At 52.9% G+C, this 16,962-nt stretch overlaps 3 protein-coding genes across 3 annotated transcripts; 1 reads left to right on the forward strand and 2 right to left on the reverse strand.

Moving 5' to 3' along the window:
• Nucleotides 1-1,796: 1,796 nt before the first annotated feature.
• Nucleotides 1,797-4,528, reverse strand: HOF1 (formin-binding protein; the record flags this gene model as incomplete). The annotated part of the gene is made up of 2 exons (XM_065759518.1): nt 1,797-4,310; nt 4,400-4,528. 2 exons carry the CDS (start codon nt 4,526-4,528, stop codon nt 1,797-1,799), a joined length of 2,643 nt encoding a protein of 880 aa, XP_065611901.1.
• Nucleotides 4,529-7,075: 2,547 nt separating this feature from the next.
• On the forward strand, nt 7,076-13,418 carry CDC39 (CCR4-NOT core subunit cdc39; the record flags this gene model as incomplete). The annotated part of the gene is made up of 2 exons (XM_053198474.2): nt 7,076-7,379; nt 7,438-13,418. 2 exons carry the CDS (start codon nt 7,076-7,078, stop codon nt 13,416-13,418), a joined length of 6,285 nt encoding a protein of 2,094 aa, XP_053044128.2.
• Nucleotides 13,419-14,588: 1,170 nt separating this feature from the next.
• BSCL2_1 (Berardinelli-Seip congenital lipodystrophy 2 (seipin)) lies at nt 14,589-16,470 on the reverse strand (the record flags this gene model as incomplete). Its single annotated transcript, XM_053198475.1, has 3 exons — nt 14,589-14,936; nt 14,997-15,358; nt 15,423-16,470. 3 exons carry the CDS (start codon nt 16,468-16,470, stop codon nt 14,589-14,591), a joined length of 1,758 nt encoding a protein of 585 aa, XP_053044129.1.
• Nucleotides 16,471-16,962: the final 492 nt, after the last annotated feature.

Consider the following 16,962-nt stretch of genomic DNA (forward strand, 5'->3'; position numbering starts at 1 on the left):
ACCAGATGGTATGACGTCATCGCAACTGTAGCAGCATCCCGCAGGCAGCAGGGGTGAGATCAAAACGCCGGGGCACCCAGAGCCACGTGACCTCGGACCGTTGCCCACCTATCAACCGTCCTAATTTCTCAATACCTCTGTGCCGTCTTGAAGGTTCAGGGTCAGTTGACGAGATAATACATGGAACAAGGGAAGTAAAACGAAATGACATGAAAATTAAGTAGTTACTACTATACGCAATCCTTGCTGCGCGGCTAGTTTTTACTGCGGTAGAAAATAGTGGTGTCCAGAGGCAATCTTTCGCCCATCCACGTAGCTCTTTGTGTGTGATTGCGGAGCTCCGTGACATTGTGGTCAACGCCTTCCTCGACTGTGTTGGGATGAATAAGAACGGGAAGAGGACCTCGATATATAGTCAACCATGGTATGAATGCACCAAACTGTGCTGGCGTGAAGATATTGACTTCAAACATGGCCACGGGGTGGGGGCCGATGGGCTTTTCCCAGAATCGGTAGATTCTCAGCTCTGGGACTGGACGGCGAAGCAAACATCAGTCATACCTTTCTCTCAAGCCGGAGTCGTTGTAGTCACTTACATTCCCTCCGAATGCGTTCCCAAAGGTCTCTCGCATGCTTCACTTGTTCTGGGTTGCTTTGAAAATGGTAGATGTGGACGTCACTGCCGTGCGTACCGTAGGTTAGCACTGCAAGCGCGAAGGTAGGTACCTTAAGGTACCTTAGGTAGGTACATTGCAATGTCGGGTCGCTTACAAGCCACCCTGCCTCCCGGTGTCTAGGGGAGCTGGAAACTCCTCGTACGTCTTGCTCAACCCCTCTCGCGATGGGTTCCTGAAGCTTTTGCCATCTTCGTTGAGCTCAGCCGGCAGCGGGGGGGCACTCTCGTACCCCTCGCTAGGGGAGATGTAGGTATAGAGCGGAGTATTGGCGGCCATTGCAACTCTGTCTCCTCTGATGAAGGTACGCAGCGTCTTACCAGGTAAAGACGTCTAGTTTTGAATACAACGAAAACCGGAAGTTAGTGGACTGGGTCTTCGTGAAATCGAGATAAGAACAGCATACTCATTCAACTTATATACATATGTCAGGTAACACAACCTCGTGATTGACGTCCAAGTCGGTGTTGCGCTGTTTCGCGGATGCCACTTTTGTTGGTCAGCACGCAATGGGATCCACTCACTTTCTAAGCAACCGCGCGCGCAGAAAACACTAAAGGTGTGGACAGACCCAATTCGGCTTGCTCACACTTTGCGCCGACCTACAGGCACTCGACGGCGACAAGCAATCATTCTTTCATTGGTGCACGTATCCGTACCTATTATCCCAAGGATACCGCACCTTCACTTCCTTGATTTACCCTAATCTTCATCAAGTTCAATCTGCGAGATCAAGAAGGCCCAATTATAGCGCAAGTACAAACGTATTGCTCACTGTCATTAAGTGCCTGATCTGTCCGTGGAAAGGACCAACAATCTTAGCCAGGCGCAGGTAAACAGCATCATCGAAAACCGAAACTCCAAACCGCGACAAGGCACATCCTAAAACTACACATCAAAGCTCTAGTAATACTCCCGAGATTCTCGCTCATGTCATGAATGTTCGTCAACTCAGCCATTCGTGGCCCCCCTCTGCTCCCTGAAAAACCCAACTTCTCTAACACGGCTGAAGATAATTGCTTGGGACCAGCCCCATGCGTCCATTGCTCCCGTGAATTTCAGCTTCCCACCACCCGTCATCTTGGTGACGCAGGACGGCAAGAAGGTCCCCCTTGGAAAACCCTAATTCTTCTGGAATAGCCGCCTGGTAAACGTACAAAGCCCTTGCTGCAGGCTAATTAGCATTATCTTCTTCTTCTTGTATAGCCAGCACTTACCAAAATGCAAAATGGGCCGGCCATCTCGAGTATATTGCCGAGATGGGTCTGCCACGCTCTTGCTACGCTGTCTCGACTCGCCTTGTCCCGGTGGTCCGCCCCCTTCGTAGAGTCCCATGGCCCGATTGCTGGAGCTTGTTCCAGGGCGACTCCCACCACGATCCCGGACTGATCCATAGCCCTCATCACCTACAGGCGCGAGTTGGACAGCTAATTCATTGGCGACATGGCTGCTGCCTGGCCTCATCTTCTCCAAGTAAGGAGCTGGAGACGCCGCTCTTGACATTGTGCTGGGTGGCTTCTGCTGGTAGTAAGGCTGTTCTGATCCCCTTCTCGGCATATTGCTCATTCGTGATGAGCCTCGTCCCAGAGAACCTTGCGGATTAGGAGACGCTGATCGGTATCCACCCCGAGTATCCTCGGCTGGTCCAGCTCTCGGTGAAGCAGTGCGCGGGGCGCTTCTGTAGCCGCTTCGCATGTCCTCCATCGGTGCTGTTCTCGGGGAAGCGCTTCGGAGGGGGGCGGGTGACGCTGCTCGAGGAACGTCGCTACCTCGTGTCATTGGCCGTGAGCTGGCCGTTCCACCGTAGCTTGACCCAGGGCGGTTGGCCGGGTTAAACATGCTACGGGTCTGGTCGGTGAATTTGGCTGATGTCTCTTTCATGGCCTTTGCTGTCACCGCCTGGGGCGGCACTCCGAGTCTCTGCACGACTTGCTGATCATAGGGAGGCGGCGTGCCTCGAAGTCCCCCGGCCGTTGCATTGCTGCTCCCTACCGCTGGAACCGACCTGGAGAATGGCTGGGAACCGGGCGTCGGAGTAGCGATGCCGTGATAGCGGTCTGCGGAAACGCGCACGCTGGACTGCTTGCCTACGCCGACGCCCTTGAGCTCGGCCAGGGCCAGGGCAATTGGGTCCGTCTCAGGCTGAGCGGCCAGAACACTGGATCCCTTCCTCTTCTCCAGGTCTGGAGTTGTGACGGAGAAAACATTCTGCCCAACATTCAGTGCGAGACTAGCATTTGCATCGATTGGCTCTGGGCTCATGGTTGATCTGTCTCCTAGCAGGTCTGATGTCTCCTGAGTCTGCAACTGGGGTCTTCGAGCCGGACTTCCTTGAGATGTCACTGGGTGCCAGGTATTTCTATTCGCTGGCGGACCTGGTGATTCCTTTGTGCTCTTGCGACGGAATGGGCTATGATTTTGGAAGAAGCCGCTCCGTTTCTTGAGGACTTGTTTATCCGAGACCGGTGCCACACTGACTGGTTCCTGCTTAACGGGCGATACTTTACCGCTCGCTGGTTCTTGGCTTGAAAGCGAGGTTGGGTTCGAGTAATCGCTGAGGGAATCACGGCTCGAAGGCCTAGCTGAGGGCGGATGCGAGCTACGCTCCGAGGGTGGGCCAGTACGGCAAAGCATTGTCATGCCGTCGAGAGGGTACGGATCATGAGGGACTGGCGCAAATGATCCACGCTGGCTCATGTCAAGAGAAGGTCGACTTGGTTGCTGCTGCTGTTGGGCCGGGGGGTGAGCAACTGGGGCTGCCTGCCGTAATTTGTCCAAAGGTCTCTGTGCGGCAACTGGCGCTTCGCGAGCGTTAGGGGGTAGGATTTCCCGACGACCCGTGTCTTGAAGATAGCTCCTTGTGGTTGGACTTGCGTCCATGTGGCCCGAATCCAATCCAAATCCTCTTGAAGAGGAGCTGACATCCTTTGATGATGTATCATGAGCGAGGTGTCTAGACGCAGAAGGGCTTGCATCTTGACGCCTTGAATCGGGGGCAACGACGGTCCTGGGAGTAGCAGAAGGTGGATCTTTGTGTCCTAGGTCCTGGGCAAGACTTGAATTGGGGTCGTGGTGTGATTCATATGTCGAGGGTTGCGGTGAAGACGATCTGAAAGCCGGGTTTATACTCCTTGGGAATTGGGCAACGGAGTAGCTGTCGTCGTCCGACGTTTCCGATTGCGTGTCGTTGACATCTCCTCGACAGAAATTAATGTACTTTGGCGGATCTGGGATCTCTTGGCCCGTCCCTTGTTCTTTGATGAAGCTGATGATATCCGTTTCAACGTCCATCGTTTCCAGTGATAAACGGATCTTTTCGCAAGAAGCATCATCACTGACGCAGACAGTGGATGAAATGTTGGCGAACGTCCACAGGCTACTCTTTGTGAAGTCGAGACGCTCTTCCTCCAAGTCTTGGAACTTGTCCGCAGCCGCCTTCCACTCTCGGTTCCACCTCACTGTCGTGTCCTCAAGTGCCTTCACAGCATTCTCGTACTCGGTATTGGACGTCGCAACGCTGATCTGTGTCTTCTCTAGCTTGGCCTTGTTCTTTCGCTCCTCTTGGCCCATAACCATGTGGCCCTGGGCAAGGTAGCCCTTGATCTTGAGGCACTCCTGCTCGAATCGATCCCGCGTCTATTGTCTTGGTCAGTACATGGCTCGTCGAGACTCAATCCGGAAGACTCATGGGCCGATTCGGATTTGGAGACATCATTAGGACCGACCTTGTTGACGTGCTGTGTTTGTTGTATCTTCGTCTTGAGAATTTTTTCAATCCCATTCTGCACGATCTTCCTTCTCTCCTTCATACCCCCCGCGAAAGCGGCAAGAGGCTCTTCCAATTCTGTCTTCATTTGCGCTGCGATGTTCTGATGTTGCTTCGCCATCGATTCGACCTCGCCTCGAACAGTGTCGAGGGAAATCTTTAGACTTCCTGACTCATGGGATCCCAATGATTTTCGACACAAAGAGAGGAGCTTCCGGGAGTATTCATCTTCGATAGATGCGCGAGCTGTACTGGATATTAGATCTCGGCTATAACATATCCAGTCGTGTTACTTGCCGCTGTAGAAAGCTTTCAATTCATCGCATGTTTGTTTCGCAGCAAGCATGCGATCCAGCAAAGGACCTACACCAGCATCTTCCTTTCCCCAGAAGTTGTTCGCGACTGCACATCGGGTCGGTCAGCTCCTGCTTTGCTGCAGACACACAGAATTGTAACATACATGACAAAGCCACACTTGGCCCATCTGCCGTCGATGTAGGCATGATGCCTACGAGTGCGTCAAAGCCTTTGAATGAGGAAAAGACTCGGGATAGGTGTTGCGTGCGGTCGCCTCGGGCTACTGAACAGTAAAACAATGTATCTTGAGGTTCATGAAGAGCCCTTGGGTCTCTTTGCGCACAATCTAAAAGCAGTGTTTCTGGCTTTTTCGCGTTGGAAGGCCGGAGTAGGTTGAGAGCCACGTTGGCGTCAATAGCTGTGTTCGGGCGACGGGTCGGTCGATTGATGAATAGATGGCCAAGGTAATATTGTTTGGTATCGTTGCCGGGTAACCATATCATTACATAAGGCGACCTAGGTATCTTACCTTAGTGGGGGTGTCTAGGCTGGGTTTAGCGTGTTCGTAGGTCAGGCTTGCCTGCCTTAGGGAAATCGCCTGTGACAAGGTATTCGTGTCGGACCTCAGGCGGGCACGATAGTAGCGGGGCAGGCATGGAAGGGCATTTGGGGTGCTGGCCCAACACTAAGTGCTTAAGGACCTACCTAGTCTACTAGGTAGGTACTGCGAAGATGCCTCTCTCTCAGGGCGTCACCCTCCGATAAGTGGAGGAGCTCCCGGTCATCAGAGGTCTTCATGCCGAGAAGAGGTACCTGCTTGCATACCTGCTTGACTGCCTACCTACCTAAGGTAGGCGCTACCTTACTTCTCTCAAGGTCAAGACTACAGACAAGTCACGTGCCGTCTCAGCTCCCCTGTCCACCACCTATCAACTTAGCAGTACCTACCTCGAGGTAGTTGAGTTGAGCACCAAAGAGGCCAGCTTGTGAATCCAGAAGAGAATCGATATCTATCTACCCGAGCTACATCAGGGCCAGTCTCTACCTGCAGTGTGCCTAGGTAACGCATGTTGGGCTATCTGATACCTCTTGGGCTGCCTTTGGTGCCTCCTCAAGTATGACCGCTCGGGGCGGTGTAGGTGCACACAGACTGTTACCTTGCCTAAGGCACCCTAAGGTACGTTACCTTAAGTACCTCTCTGGCTCGCCCGGTAGGGTAGGTACCCCCTTGTCTGGAGGTAGATTCCTGCCATCAGGTTCCTTACCCTCCACGGTGTGCCTCCGCCCATGAGGTCAGGTACCTTAGGTAAGGCACATTTTCCCTTAGGTGCCGTCCATTCTCCGCCTTGTGCATGTCCAGGCCAATCCCCTACCGGCAACCAAAGCCTCCACGTCCTCACGTACCTTCCAAACTGGCCAGGCTCTAATTTCTTCTTCTTTTTGCGAAGCTGTCAAGCACCGCACGACAGACGTTCCCGATCGATCAACGTCGCATATTCTACGAACTATCCCTCTCTCCATCCCTCTCTCATCCTCCTCCTCAGCCTTTGGCAATAACGAGCTCGTTCCATAAGCCGCTCATCGATCCCCGCCCGAACATCGGTGGGCATCTTGATTGCGCTCTCGGTCGACCTGGCTCAAGTGCCAGGTCCCCTCCCCTCCTTTGCTCAATCCTTCCATCGCATCAGCAACGATCTAGACACGGCCTACGCATCCTCGCCTCCGCCCAGTTCTCTTTCTCGACGCACTCGCGTATTATCTGCGACATTTGCTGCCCGCCACGTCGCGCCGACGGCCATATCTACTGTTCTGGAAGTGCTCGTCGTTGATGTGGGCGTAGTCGATCGCGAGATAGCTTACTTTGGCGGCTCGATAACAGAAGCCTCAAGCGAGGAAGTTGGTCTAGTCTGGTCTTGCTGCAGGACGGACTCCTCCTCCTTCCAAACTTCTTCCCCCCCGATACGCAATACTCTCCCATGGTCCCACAACCAAGGTCGGGATCATTCTCTCCACATCCTTCACAGACACTGCACACAGGAGCCTGGCACTTGCCCCATCCATCACAATCCGCTGGGTTGACTGCAGGCGCAAGTCCAAGTACAAGTAGTCCGACAGGGCCAAATTCCCTGGTCAAAATCGCTGTCGCCCAAGTTTATCTCCTCCTCGGTGCCATCAAGGAGGACAAGGACCGCGCCAAGTGGGAGACACAAGCAGAACAACTACAAAAGGTAGCCCTCCTACCCACGTCGAACTTGTGACCAAATTGTCTCAAATCTGGTCTGACACTTGATCACTGCTGACACATAAACATCTTCCTTAGCTCATCAATGAACACGGAATGGAGGTCTTTGCGAAGTATTTTGCGCGCCTCGTCGCTGCCCATGCTGGCCACATCTTCCACGGACATACACGGCCGGGGACCAATGGCAATTTTCACCTTCTCATGACCGAGATGAAGAAGATATCTCACGATGCCAACCAAGCCAATAAGATTGCTGAGTCAATCGAAACCGGCACAGAAGACTTGTTCCGTGACTTTGATATGTCAACATTCATGGAAGCATTCAAGTTAGATGCTCTCGAAAAGACGATACTGGCGCTAGCCTTCAAGACAGGATCAAGGTCCGACCTAAAGACCAAGGGTTGGTTGTCCTATTGTCGTGCGAAAAATTGTTCCTCATGCTGACCACTCGAATCCAGCTGATGCCATCTTGTCCACGAATTTCCCGACCTTCGTGAACATTCTTGCCCGGCGCGAACTAGAAGAGCATGCGGATTTGACCGATTCCTTCATCGCTGTACTCGTCGATCGCTTCATTCAGTATCAGCCACCAAACTTCAATGCCGCGTCCAAATCCGAACTAGCCTACAAGGTCCAGGCGAGGTGGCACGGAGACCAGGCTCCGCCGCCTTCTGAAGTGCTTGCCGCGCTTGATTTGGTTAGAGTGCTGGCCGATAAACCTCCAAATGCTCTGGCAACGTATATCCAAAGAACAGGCGGCGACTTTACTAGAGACGATGAGAGTTGCGTCTCATACCTGCAAAGTCGGCCTCAGAATGTTCAGCTTAGCGAAGAGCAGGTATCAATCGCCCTGACTTACAGCACTATCAGCCAGACACCCCGTTATGACCCATCGATTCTTGCGGCAGCCCTCCGTCGAGTTCTGCCTTCGTCATTTAGGTGGCAAGACGTCGTTTCGTACTTCGATCAGCGATCCGCTCGAATCTCCTCCCGGCAATTTCTCCGTCTATACAACGCGTTGCTCCCGATCGCTGAAGAGGATCAAACATTCGATATCCAGAAGCTATGGGGTGGGAATTGGGAACATCCCGAAACCCAATTGTCATTCATATGCGCCTTCGCCTCCCTTCAGCCGGACCAGCTTGACGCCAGTACAATCCCGGGGTTGATTCCAACGCTGACATTGGAAACCTACGCGCAATCTGCCCCGGAGGTCCAGCAACGCGCGGCGTTCGCGGCCAAGCACGCGTTGGTGTCTGTTGAGGCATTGTCGGCAGTGTTCCATGTTGCCCTTCACTCAGTCCACGCGTCGCAAAGCGTCGAAGCCAAGCGCCTGTTCCAGGAAGTCGTGGTGCCTAACCTAGACATTTTCGTTGTTTCCGCATTTGGAGTGCCGAAACCATGGCCGACGATGGCAGTCGATACGCTGAACTCACTTTTCGAAAGCTTTCTCTACAAACGATCAACGGAATATGATTTCGTTCTCGACAGCTTGTGGAAGAAGGACAAGGAGTGGGTGATTCAGCGGCTGATCGAGGCACATGCAATCAAGCCAACTGATCTCCCCTTGATTTTCGAGCATGCGTTGAGACACAAGTGGCTCGATGAGCTTGTATACCTATCAAATGGCTTTGGACTCGACCTCGCAGCGCTTGCTCATGCCGAAGGATATCTTGACTTGGTCAATTGGGCGCGACTCAACTCCGAGAGAAGCAACGAGATTGCGCGGTCTTTGCTCCAGTTTTTGCTGATCAAGGCAAACTTGGAATTACAATTCCAGCGCCCCCCCGATGGCCAAGCTGCCGTAAAATCTAGCACTACTCTTCAAGTGAGAACGGTGGCTGCTTTTTTGCAAATTCTAGAGGACTTTCTCCCCAAGACTCCCTTGCAGGATCTCATTATGGTGCAAAGATCTTGCATCACTGTCTACCCGAGACTGATCAACTATGGCGAAGGCTTCGACGATATCATCGACGCCAACGGCAAAGACGGAAACGCTTTGCCTACCGGAGCCAATAGTAAGATGGAAGAACATTACAAGAAGATGTACGGGGACGAGATTCAAGTCCGCAACATTGTCGAGGTCCTAGATCGATACAAACATTCTCGCGATCCCTTAGATCAAGACGTGTTCGCATGCATGATCCACGGCCTGTTCGATGAGTACGCTCATTATGTTGATTATCCCTTAGAGGCACTGGCAACGACCGCCGTGCTTTTTGGCGGCATTATCTCCCACAAGCTTATCTCGGATCTCCCGCTCAAGATTGGTCTTGGCATGATTCTTGAGGCTGTCAGAGACTATTCGCCAGAGGATTCGATGTACAAATTTGGACTGCAGGCCCTAATGCAACTATTTTCTCGCTTCCGAGAATGGCCCGGCTTCTGTCGACAGTTACTGCAGATACCTGGCCTACAAGGTACTGAAGCCTGGAAGAAAGCTGAAGACGTGGTTAGAGACCACGAGGATGAGCTTGCACGATCGCGCAACGGCGTTATGCCTTCAGCTCATGTCAATAGCGAGTCTCTTTCGAACGGTAACGTACTCGAAGGCAGACCGACGGATCGCCAACCGCAGCCCTTCCAGTCTATCAACGCATCTGACCGCTCGCCTGGAGTCGATTGCGAGGAGCCATCAAGCGATACACAAGGCAAGATTCAGTTCGTACTGAACAATCTTACTGAGACAACCCTTCAGACCATGTGTCAAGAGTTGCGGGAAATCCTGGAGCACCGTTATCAGCAATGGTTTGCAAGCCATCTGGTCGAGGAGCGAGCCAAGATGCAGCCTAATTATCACCAAGTTTATCTTGAACTGGTCAAGCTGTTCGAGGACAAGATTTTGTGGGGAGAAGTTTTGAGAGAGACGTACGTGAGCGTTGCTCGTATGCTCAATTCAGAGGCCACCATGCAGAACTCGACCGAACGGTCACACCTCAAGAATCTTGGGGGTTGGCTTGGTCTTCTGACGCTGGCTCGCGATAAGCCGATTAAGCACAAGAACATTGCCTTCAAACAGCTCTTGATCGAGGCCCATGACACGAAAAGGCTTATCGTGGTTATTCCCTTCGTTTGCAAAGTTATTCTCCAGGGCGTCAACTCAACGGTATTTCGACCACCGAACCCATGGTTGATGGACATCATTCACTTGCTCATCGAGTTATATCACCATGCTGAGCTCAAGCTCAATCTTAAGTTCGAGATTGAAGTGTTGTGCAAAGGTCTCAACCTTGACCACAAAAGCATTGAGCCTTCCGGCGAGATTCTCAATCGTGCCGCTGTCGAAGATGTACAAGAGCTGGTTTCCCAAGACACTCTGGAAACGTTTGAGAATCTTTCTTTGAACGGGATTCCCACTGGTGTCACAGCTGGTCTCTCTCCTCAGGTCATTGCTGCATCAATCCCAGATCTTGGTCCGCTCATTCACATTCCGCCTACGAACGAAATGGTGGTAACGGCTACCCGATTGCACGAGATTGTTCGCACTGCTCTTACGCAGGCTTTGCAAGACATCATACAGCCCGTGGTAGACCGATCCGTCACTATTGCTGCCATTTCCACACAGCAAATGATTCACAAAGACTTTGCGACTGAGCCTGATGAAAACAGGGTCAGAACATCGGCCATCAGCATGGTGAAGGCGACTGCCGGGAGCTTGGCATTGGTGACTTCTAAGGAGCCGTTGAGAGCCAACTTCACGAATTATATGAGGAACTCATCCAATGATCTACCGCAAGGGTTGCCGGAGGGCACTATCATCATGTGTGTAAACTCAAATCTTGATCTTGCGTGCAACATCATCGAGAAGCAAGCTGAGGAGAGAGCGGTGCCGGAGATTGAGGAGATGATCGAGCCTGAACTGGAAGCACGCCGTCGTCATCGCCTCCAGCGACCTAATGAGCCATATGTGGATGCCTCTCTCAGTCGATGGGCATGGACTATTCCCAACCCGTTCAAGCTGTCGCCAAGCATGGGCGGCCTAAACCCTGAGCAGATGGCCATATACGAGGACTTCGCCCGCCAGCCTCGGACCACGACTTCTAATGCTCCATCACACGTACCCTCCGCTTCTGATGCGACTAGATCACTGGCCAACGAGGTTCTCCAAGATCAGTTCTCTACGGTACCGAGCCTGGGAGCCACGGCAGATGCGCCAACCGTTCAACATCTCGGCTCTCAGATTCAGCAGTATGCCCCCGTTCACAACGGAGCGATGCCTAGCGCGAGACCCCAAGCATTCCAAATGGATGGCCGCGCTCTGGTCGAACGCGTCCAGAAGCTTCTCATGGAACTGCAGCGCGTGGCGACCGAAGCGCGCGAGGAGCACTTCGCCGACCTCCCGAGGCCACACCCCGTCCTAGATGTGGTTGACGCATTGGTCCAGCATATGATCAAGGCATCACAGACTTCAGACGAGTTTGCGGTTTTTGCTGCCGATCAGATTATCCAGCTCATTTTCAGCCCGATTGATGACAATCTAGCCTTAGAAAGCCTGGTCCATGTTCTGGAGACGTTGCGGAAGATTTCTGGTCCAACACTGAACAACCGCGTCACTGCTCACTTCCGCCAGCAGCCTGGAGCCACCTTCCTCCAAATGCCACTCCTTGCTGCACTGCTACGCACCGATCTCCTCGACTGGAGAAACATTGACTTGTCTATGTCCAAAGCGCTGCAGCAAAGAAAAGAAGGCTCGCTAGACTTCTTGGACCAGATGGTCGATCTGACTCTCCTCGGCAACCGACCAATGGCGCTTTATGGCGACTTTGTTCGGACACTCGAGGCCGCTTGGTCCTGGATACAGGACGAGCCAGATTCAGCTATCGGACAGCGCTTGAAGGCGAAGCTCTCCGGTCAATCGCTGCCGCAAACTGCGCAACAGGAGAGCGAAGGCGCACTCCAGCAGGACCAGATGGAATACGTGTTTGACGAATGGATCCATCTTTGCAACAACCCCGACGGATCGGAGAACTCGTCCATCATGTTCGTGCAGCAAATGCAAATCAGAGGTGTCGTCAAGAGCAAGGACGACCTTTTTGTTTTCCTCAGAATCGCGACAGACATGTCGGTGGACAGGTTTGAGCACTTCGTCCATTCGACGGGAACCCTGACGGACGCCTTCCTAGCTGTCGATGCCCTTGCAAAGATGATCAACATCTTCATCAGACTTCACGGTGAAGCACAGCCGACTCCGACGCCAAGCCGGGCGGTCTACTTGGATTCCGTCTTGGCCTTCATTACTCTCGTGCTCAACCATCACCACGTGAAGCGTGCGGATCACTTCAACCAAAGAGTGTTCCATCGTTTGCTGTCGGTTCTCCTCTACGAAATCAGCTCTACTGCAGAGCAGCTCCCCGAGTCAGAGAGATCGGAGCTATTCCTGAAATTCGCTGCCAGACTCGCAGACCTTGGGCCAAAATATCTCCCTGGCTTCGTTTTCGGCTGGCTCTCTCTTCTCCAGCATCGGGCTTTCTTGCCTGCAGTTATGAAAGATCGCTCGGGGTGGGTCGCGTTTACCAGACTTCTGCAACTGCTCCTGGAACATATCGGCGAACAAGTCAAGGCCATCGAGCCCTCCAATGTAGCGCGAGAAATTTATCGCGCCACCCTCAAGCTACTCGTCATTCTACAGCACGACTACTCAGACTACCTCGCGGCACACTCACATCAACTCATAGCTAGTGTCCCTCCTCACTGCAAGCAACTCCTCAATGCCATATTGACAGCCAACCCAGCAGCCCATCCCAAGATGCCGGATCCTTCTTTCCCCGGTCTGCAAGCCGATAGGGTAGATGGTGCCAGGGACTCCCCTGAATGCCTAGACAACTCTGCGTCTATTCTGCGGGACTTGGGCTTGCTCGATGTCCTTGACCACGCGCTGCAGAACGGCCCATCCGAGGATACGTTAGCACACATCACGCGAGCCATTATCGAGAGCCAGCGATCTGACACGGGCTTTGGGCATGTGCCTATCAATGCCAATTTGCGAGTGGTCGAGGCAGTCACTCTCCATGTCGGCAACTATGCTGTCCAGCAGTCAACTCAGAAGGGCACGGATGTCTTCAATCCCGCCTCATCAGATGTGGCCACAATGTCCATCTTACTTCACGAGCTGCCCCCTGAAGCCCGCTACTATCTCATCACCAGCATCGCAAACCAACTGCGGTTCCCCAATGCCCATACCAACTACTTCAGTCGTATCTTACTGGAGATCTTTGGCCAGGACATGAATGACCCTGAGGAGACGGAGATCAGGCAGCAGATCACTCGGGTGCTTTGGGAACGCCTGATCGGCTACTGGCCCCAACCCTGGGGTCTCATGGTGACGGTTGTTGAGTTGCTCAAGAACGAGAAGTATATGTTCTTTGATCTCCCATTCGTCAAGTCAAACCCAGAGGTGAGCGAAGCAGCTTTGGCCGATTTCGTCGACATTCACCATTGACTAACATCGCGTCAAACAGGTCATTGAACGGTTCCATGCCATTTTACAGCGCGCATGAAAATCTGTTTGGAAAGGTTTGGCCCCAATCTGACAGTCACGTCTAAATGACAAGACGAGGCGATGGCAAGGTGTATTCGTCGGCTCAATCGCGGCACAAGACGGGTGGGGAAACAGGCGGAATGGGGGTTCACAAAAAGGAGATATGGGTGGCGATTCCTTCCTCAGGGCGTTCTACATGGAAATCACGGAAAAGAACCTGTAGTATTTATGCTAATGTACGATAATGAGAATTCTGGTGGTATGTTGGACATTCCGACCTAGAAGCGTTTGGCCTTCATTGCTTGTTCGTCCAAGCGGCGTCATGGCGACATTATAGAGATAAACACATAAAGTCCCCTGAGGCAACGGAGGGGGTCTCGAAACGAACCCAAGCACAGGTGTTTGTGTGTGGCAGCTATAGTGTTGAGGGATAGAGTCGAAGCAAACCAAATAGACAATACCTCAGAGAGACACCTTGACAAATAGTCGTGGTACTTTGTATCCTCAGCCTAACCCCTCTGCTTGGTCTTCTCGCTCTGAGTTACTTCCATTCCTCTGCTCCAGTAATCTGGCATACGCGCGAGGATAGGTGATATCCATTTTCACAGCGACCTTGGTCGTCGCCTACGGTGCATAACAAAGGCAAAAAGTTTGCTAGGCTATGTCCTAGCCATGTCATTGCCGGATACGACAGAGGCTGGCCATAAGAACACACAATTTGTTCGTCTTCGAGTAAACGGGGGTATAGATCCATTCCCCTCTCGAGATCTTCTCCTCAATAATTCACACCATTATTCATGTGAGATGCCTTCCTGGTATATATTCCTGAGAGCTTAGGCACAGAGTGCTACGCAGTAATGTCCACCCAGTAAGTAGTACACACATAAGAATACACGTTTCTATTGAAAGCAGGCCGGGCCTCGTGGCTTCCTCTGCGGTCATGATCTAGCTGAATCGCCGCTTGACTTGCCTACAAAATGACCGAGCAGACCTACTTCAGGAGCTCTGACGCTTTTCTTATTCATCGCACTCGCCTGTCGTGGATATCGTCACGGACCCTCTTTACCATGTGACCCAGATTCCCGCAGCTCCCTCCCACCCCTTGATAGAACCAGTAAAAGCGCATGAGCATCACAGCTCTTCCTCTTCCACATTCGTACCCGAGGTAGCCGGCGCAGTTGTCTGTGTCGGAACTCCACGGCTCATGACTTCGCTCAGCCCCGAGTTATTTGACTGAGCTCGGACTTGGTCGTCGCCGCCAGAAATACTCGGCCGATGTTTCTTCAGGGGGCTCCCAATCGTTCCCTCTATCGTAGCATTATTGCTAGGTTCCTGGTTCACGCGCCCAGAAAGATGGCCATTACCTGCAGCGCTTGCGGCACCAATCGATGGACTACCGAACGCGCCCGAGTTTGCAGAGCTATTCGTGGCACCTGCGTTCTCGGAGCGGTCGGGCTCGGCTGAGTGTGCTCTCTTGAGCTGTTTTATGAGGAGTTAGTTACCAAGCTTTGATAAGACGATGTGGTGAGTGGCACATACTCGGATACGGTTCACACCATCAGCGAGCTCCCCTTGAGATCTGACATCCTCGGGAGCGAGCTTGTTATTGATGTCCTTTTCATCAATGTCCTGCATCTTTCCAAGAAGTTCACTCTCGTCATCATCTTCGTCACTGTCGTCATTGAGAGCTCCCCCAACGTTGCCGTTACTCTTCTTGCGGGCTTTCCGTCGTCTGGTGGCCTCTGTATCCTGGTCTCTGAAGGCAGAAAACCCAACAGTGCCGGAGGTCTTCAAGGGGCCGAGGCTGGAAAAGTCTAGCTGCCCAGACCGACGTTTGGCAGATCCCGGCGTTGCCTGGGCTGCCTTTGAAGAAGCAATAATGCCAATCTTTTGGAGTTGCCCTGCGCATTGTTAGCCTCTTAGAACGCAACATCATTCGACTTCTTGCGAAACTGGCTAGCTTACTCTCTCCGCGGTAGAAGAATGTGAAAGAAGCATATGGCTTGTCGGGGCCATCGATACCCGTCACGGTCTGAGTACTAATAGTCTTCGGATCCAACGTCTTGGGCTTAGCAAAGCTTGTGGTGTGCTCCACATCAGCATCGACGCCGCTCTTTCCATTGCCTTGCTTTCCGGACTCCGCGTCATCGTCATCGTCATGAGCATCGAACTGTGGAGAGTATTCTCCTTTTTTTATTTCGCCAGAAGCAAGCACACGGAACATCAGCACCTTGATCTGTCCAGTTGCCTCAGGAATCTCGTCATCGTCGGACAAGGAGTCAGAGTCGTCCTCGCCAAAAACAGCCTCAACAGGAGATCCGTCCTCGGCACCGTAGCGTAGAGTGTCTCTGGGGCCGTTGGGGCCCTGCTCAACTTGCATGCTTGTCGCTCCAGTTGTAGCCTTTTGCCTCCGACGTCGCTTCTCAAACTTTTGGCGCCGGCGTTCCAGCTTTTCTGCGGCATCGTGACCTTGAAGGTCCAAGCCATTAAGCCAACGCTCCAAGCCGACTTCGCGGAACAAAAATTCACGCTCGGCAAGACCTCCACCTTCAGAGTCGGGTACCTGGACCCAACGACTGTTGACCCAGGTCTCCTCACCCGGTCGCAGAAGCGTGGCGACTTCCTCCTTGGATCTTCCGTCAAAGTATATGTAGGCGGCTATAGTCTCATTCTCGGAATTGGTCATGGGAATATAGGGGTTGACGACTCCGGAGAACTTCGAAGGACCTTGAGCGGCGGTGGGCAGGCCCCCGACAAACTGGGGCTTGGGATAAGGGTTCGTCTCGGTGGACTTCGGAGTCGAGTACGGGATCGGCAAGCCGGGTGTCAAGAGGGTGATTGATATGGCGAACTTGGCAGGCTCGGGCTTGTTCGAATCGGGGTTGATGCTTGGCTGAGGCACGGGTATATAGGTGCTGATGCGTGACAGTCGTGACTGCTTTTGCATACCATGCTCGGGAAGAGGGGCACCGTTGGCATGTATGCTAACAGCAATCCCTTTAAAGCAGGGCATGGTTGCGAAGCGGACTAGAGCGCGTAGAAGCGCCGCAGTCTGAGCAAGAAAGGAGAATCGGCGGAGTGCACCGCGGTCGCCAGTGACAATGCGGCGATCTGGAGGTTTCCTTGCAAATGCGGCGTACAGACAGCTGGTTAAAGCTGCGTGAGATCAGCTGAAGGCCGTAGTTTGGGTGGGTTGTTGAGTCGGTAGTTTCGTGAGTGGTTTGCGGGATACGCTGCGGCACGACGCGGACGAGGTGGTAATAGTGGGGGGTTGCTTCTTTGCCTTGGTGATTGCCGAGGAGGGCGCAAGCAACGGTATTTTGCAAGAGTGATCTGTTGGCTCAACGATGTCAAAAGTCGCAGGAGCGGGTAGCGAGTGGGCTACAGCGTAATGAGGTAGCAGTTGATGCGACTATGAGGTCGAAGCTGAAGTAGAAATTGCTCTTCTTCACCGTCTCCGAATGGACCTGGTTGAAGTGGATCTGGCGACCGGGGGCAATGAGAC

The sequence above is a fragment of the Colletotrichum fioriniae genome, assembly GCF_027942845.1.
Source record: "Colletotrichum fioriniae strain IMI 355084 chromosome Unknown scaffold_21, whole genome shotgun sequence".
Lineage (NCBI taxonomy): Eukaryota > Fungi > Ascomycota > Sordariomycetes > Glomerellales > Glomerellaceae > Colletotrichum > Colletotrichum fioriniae.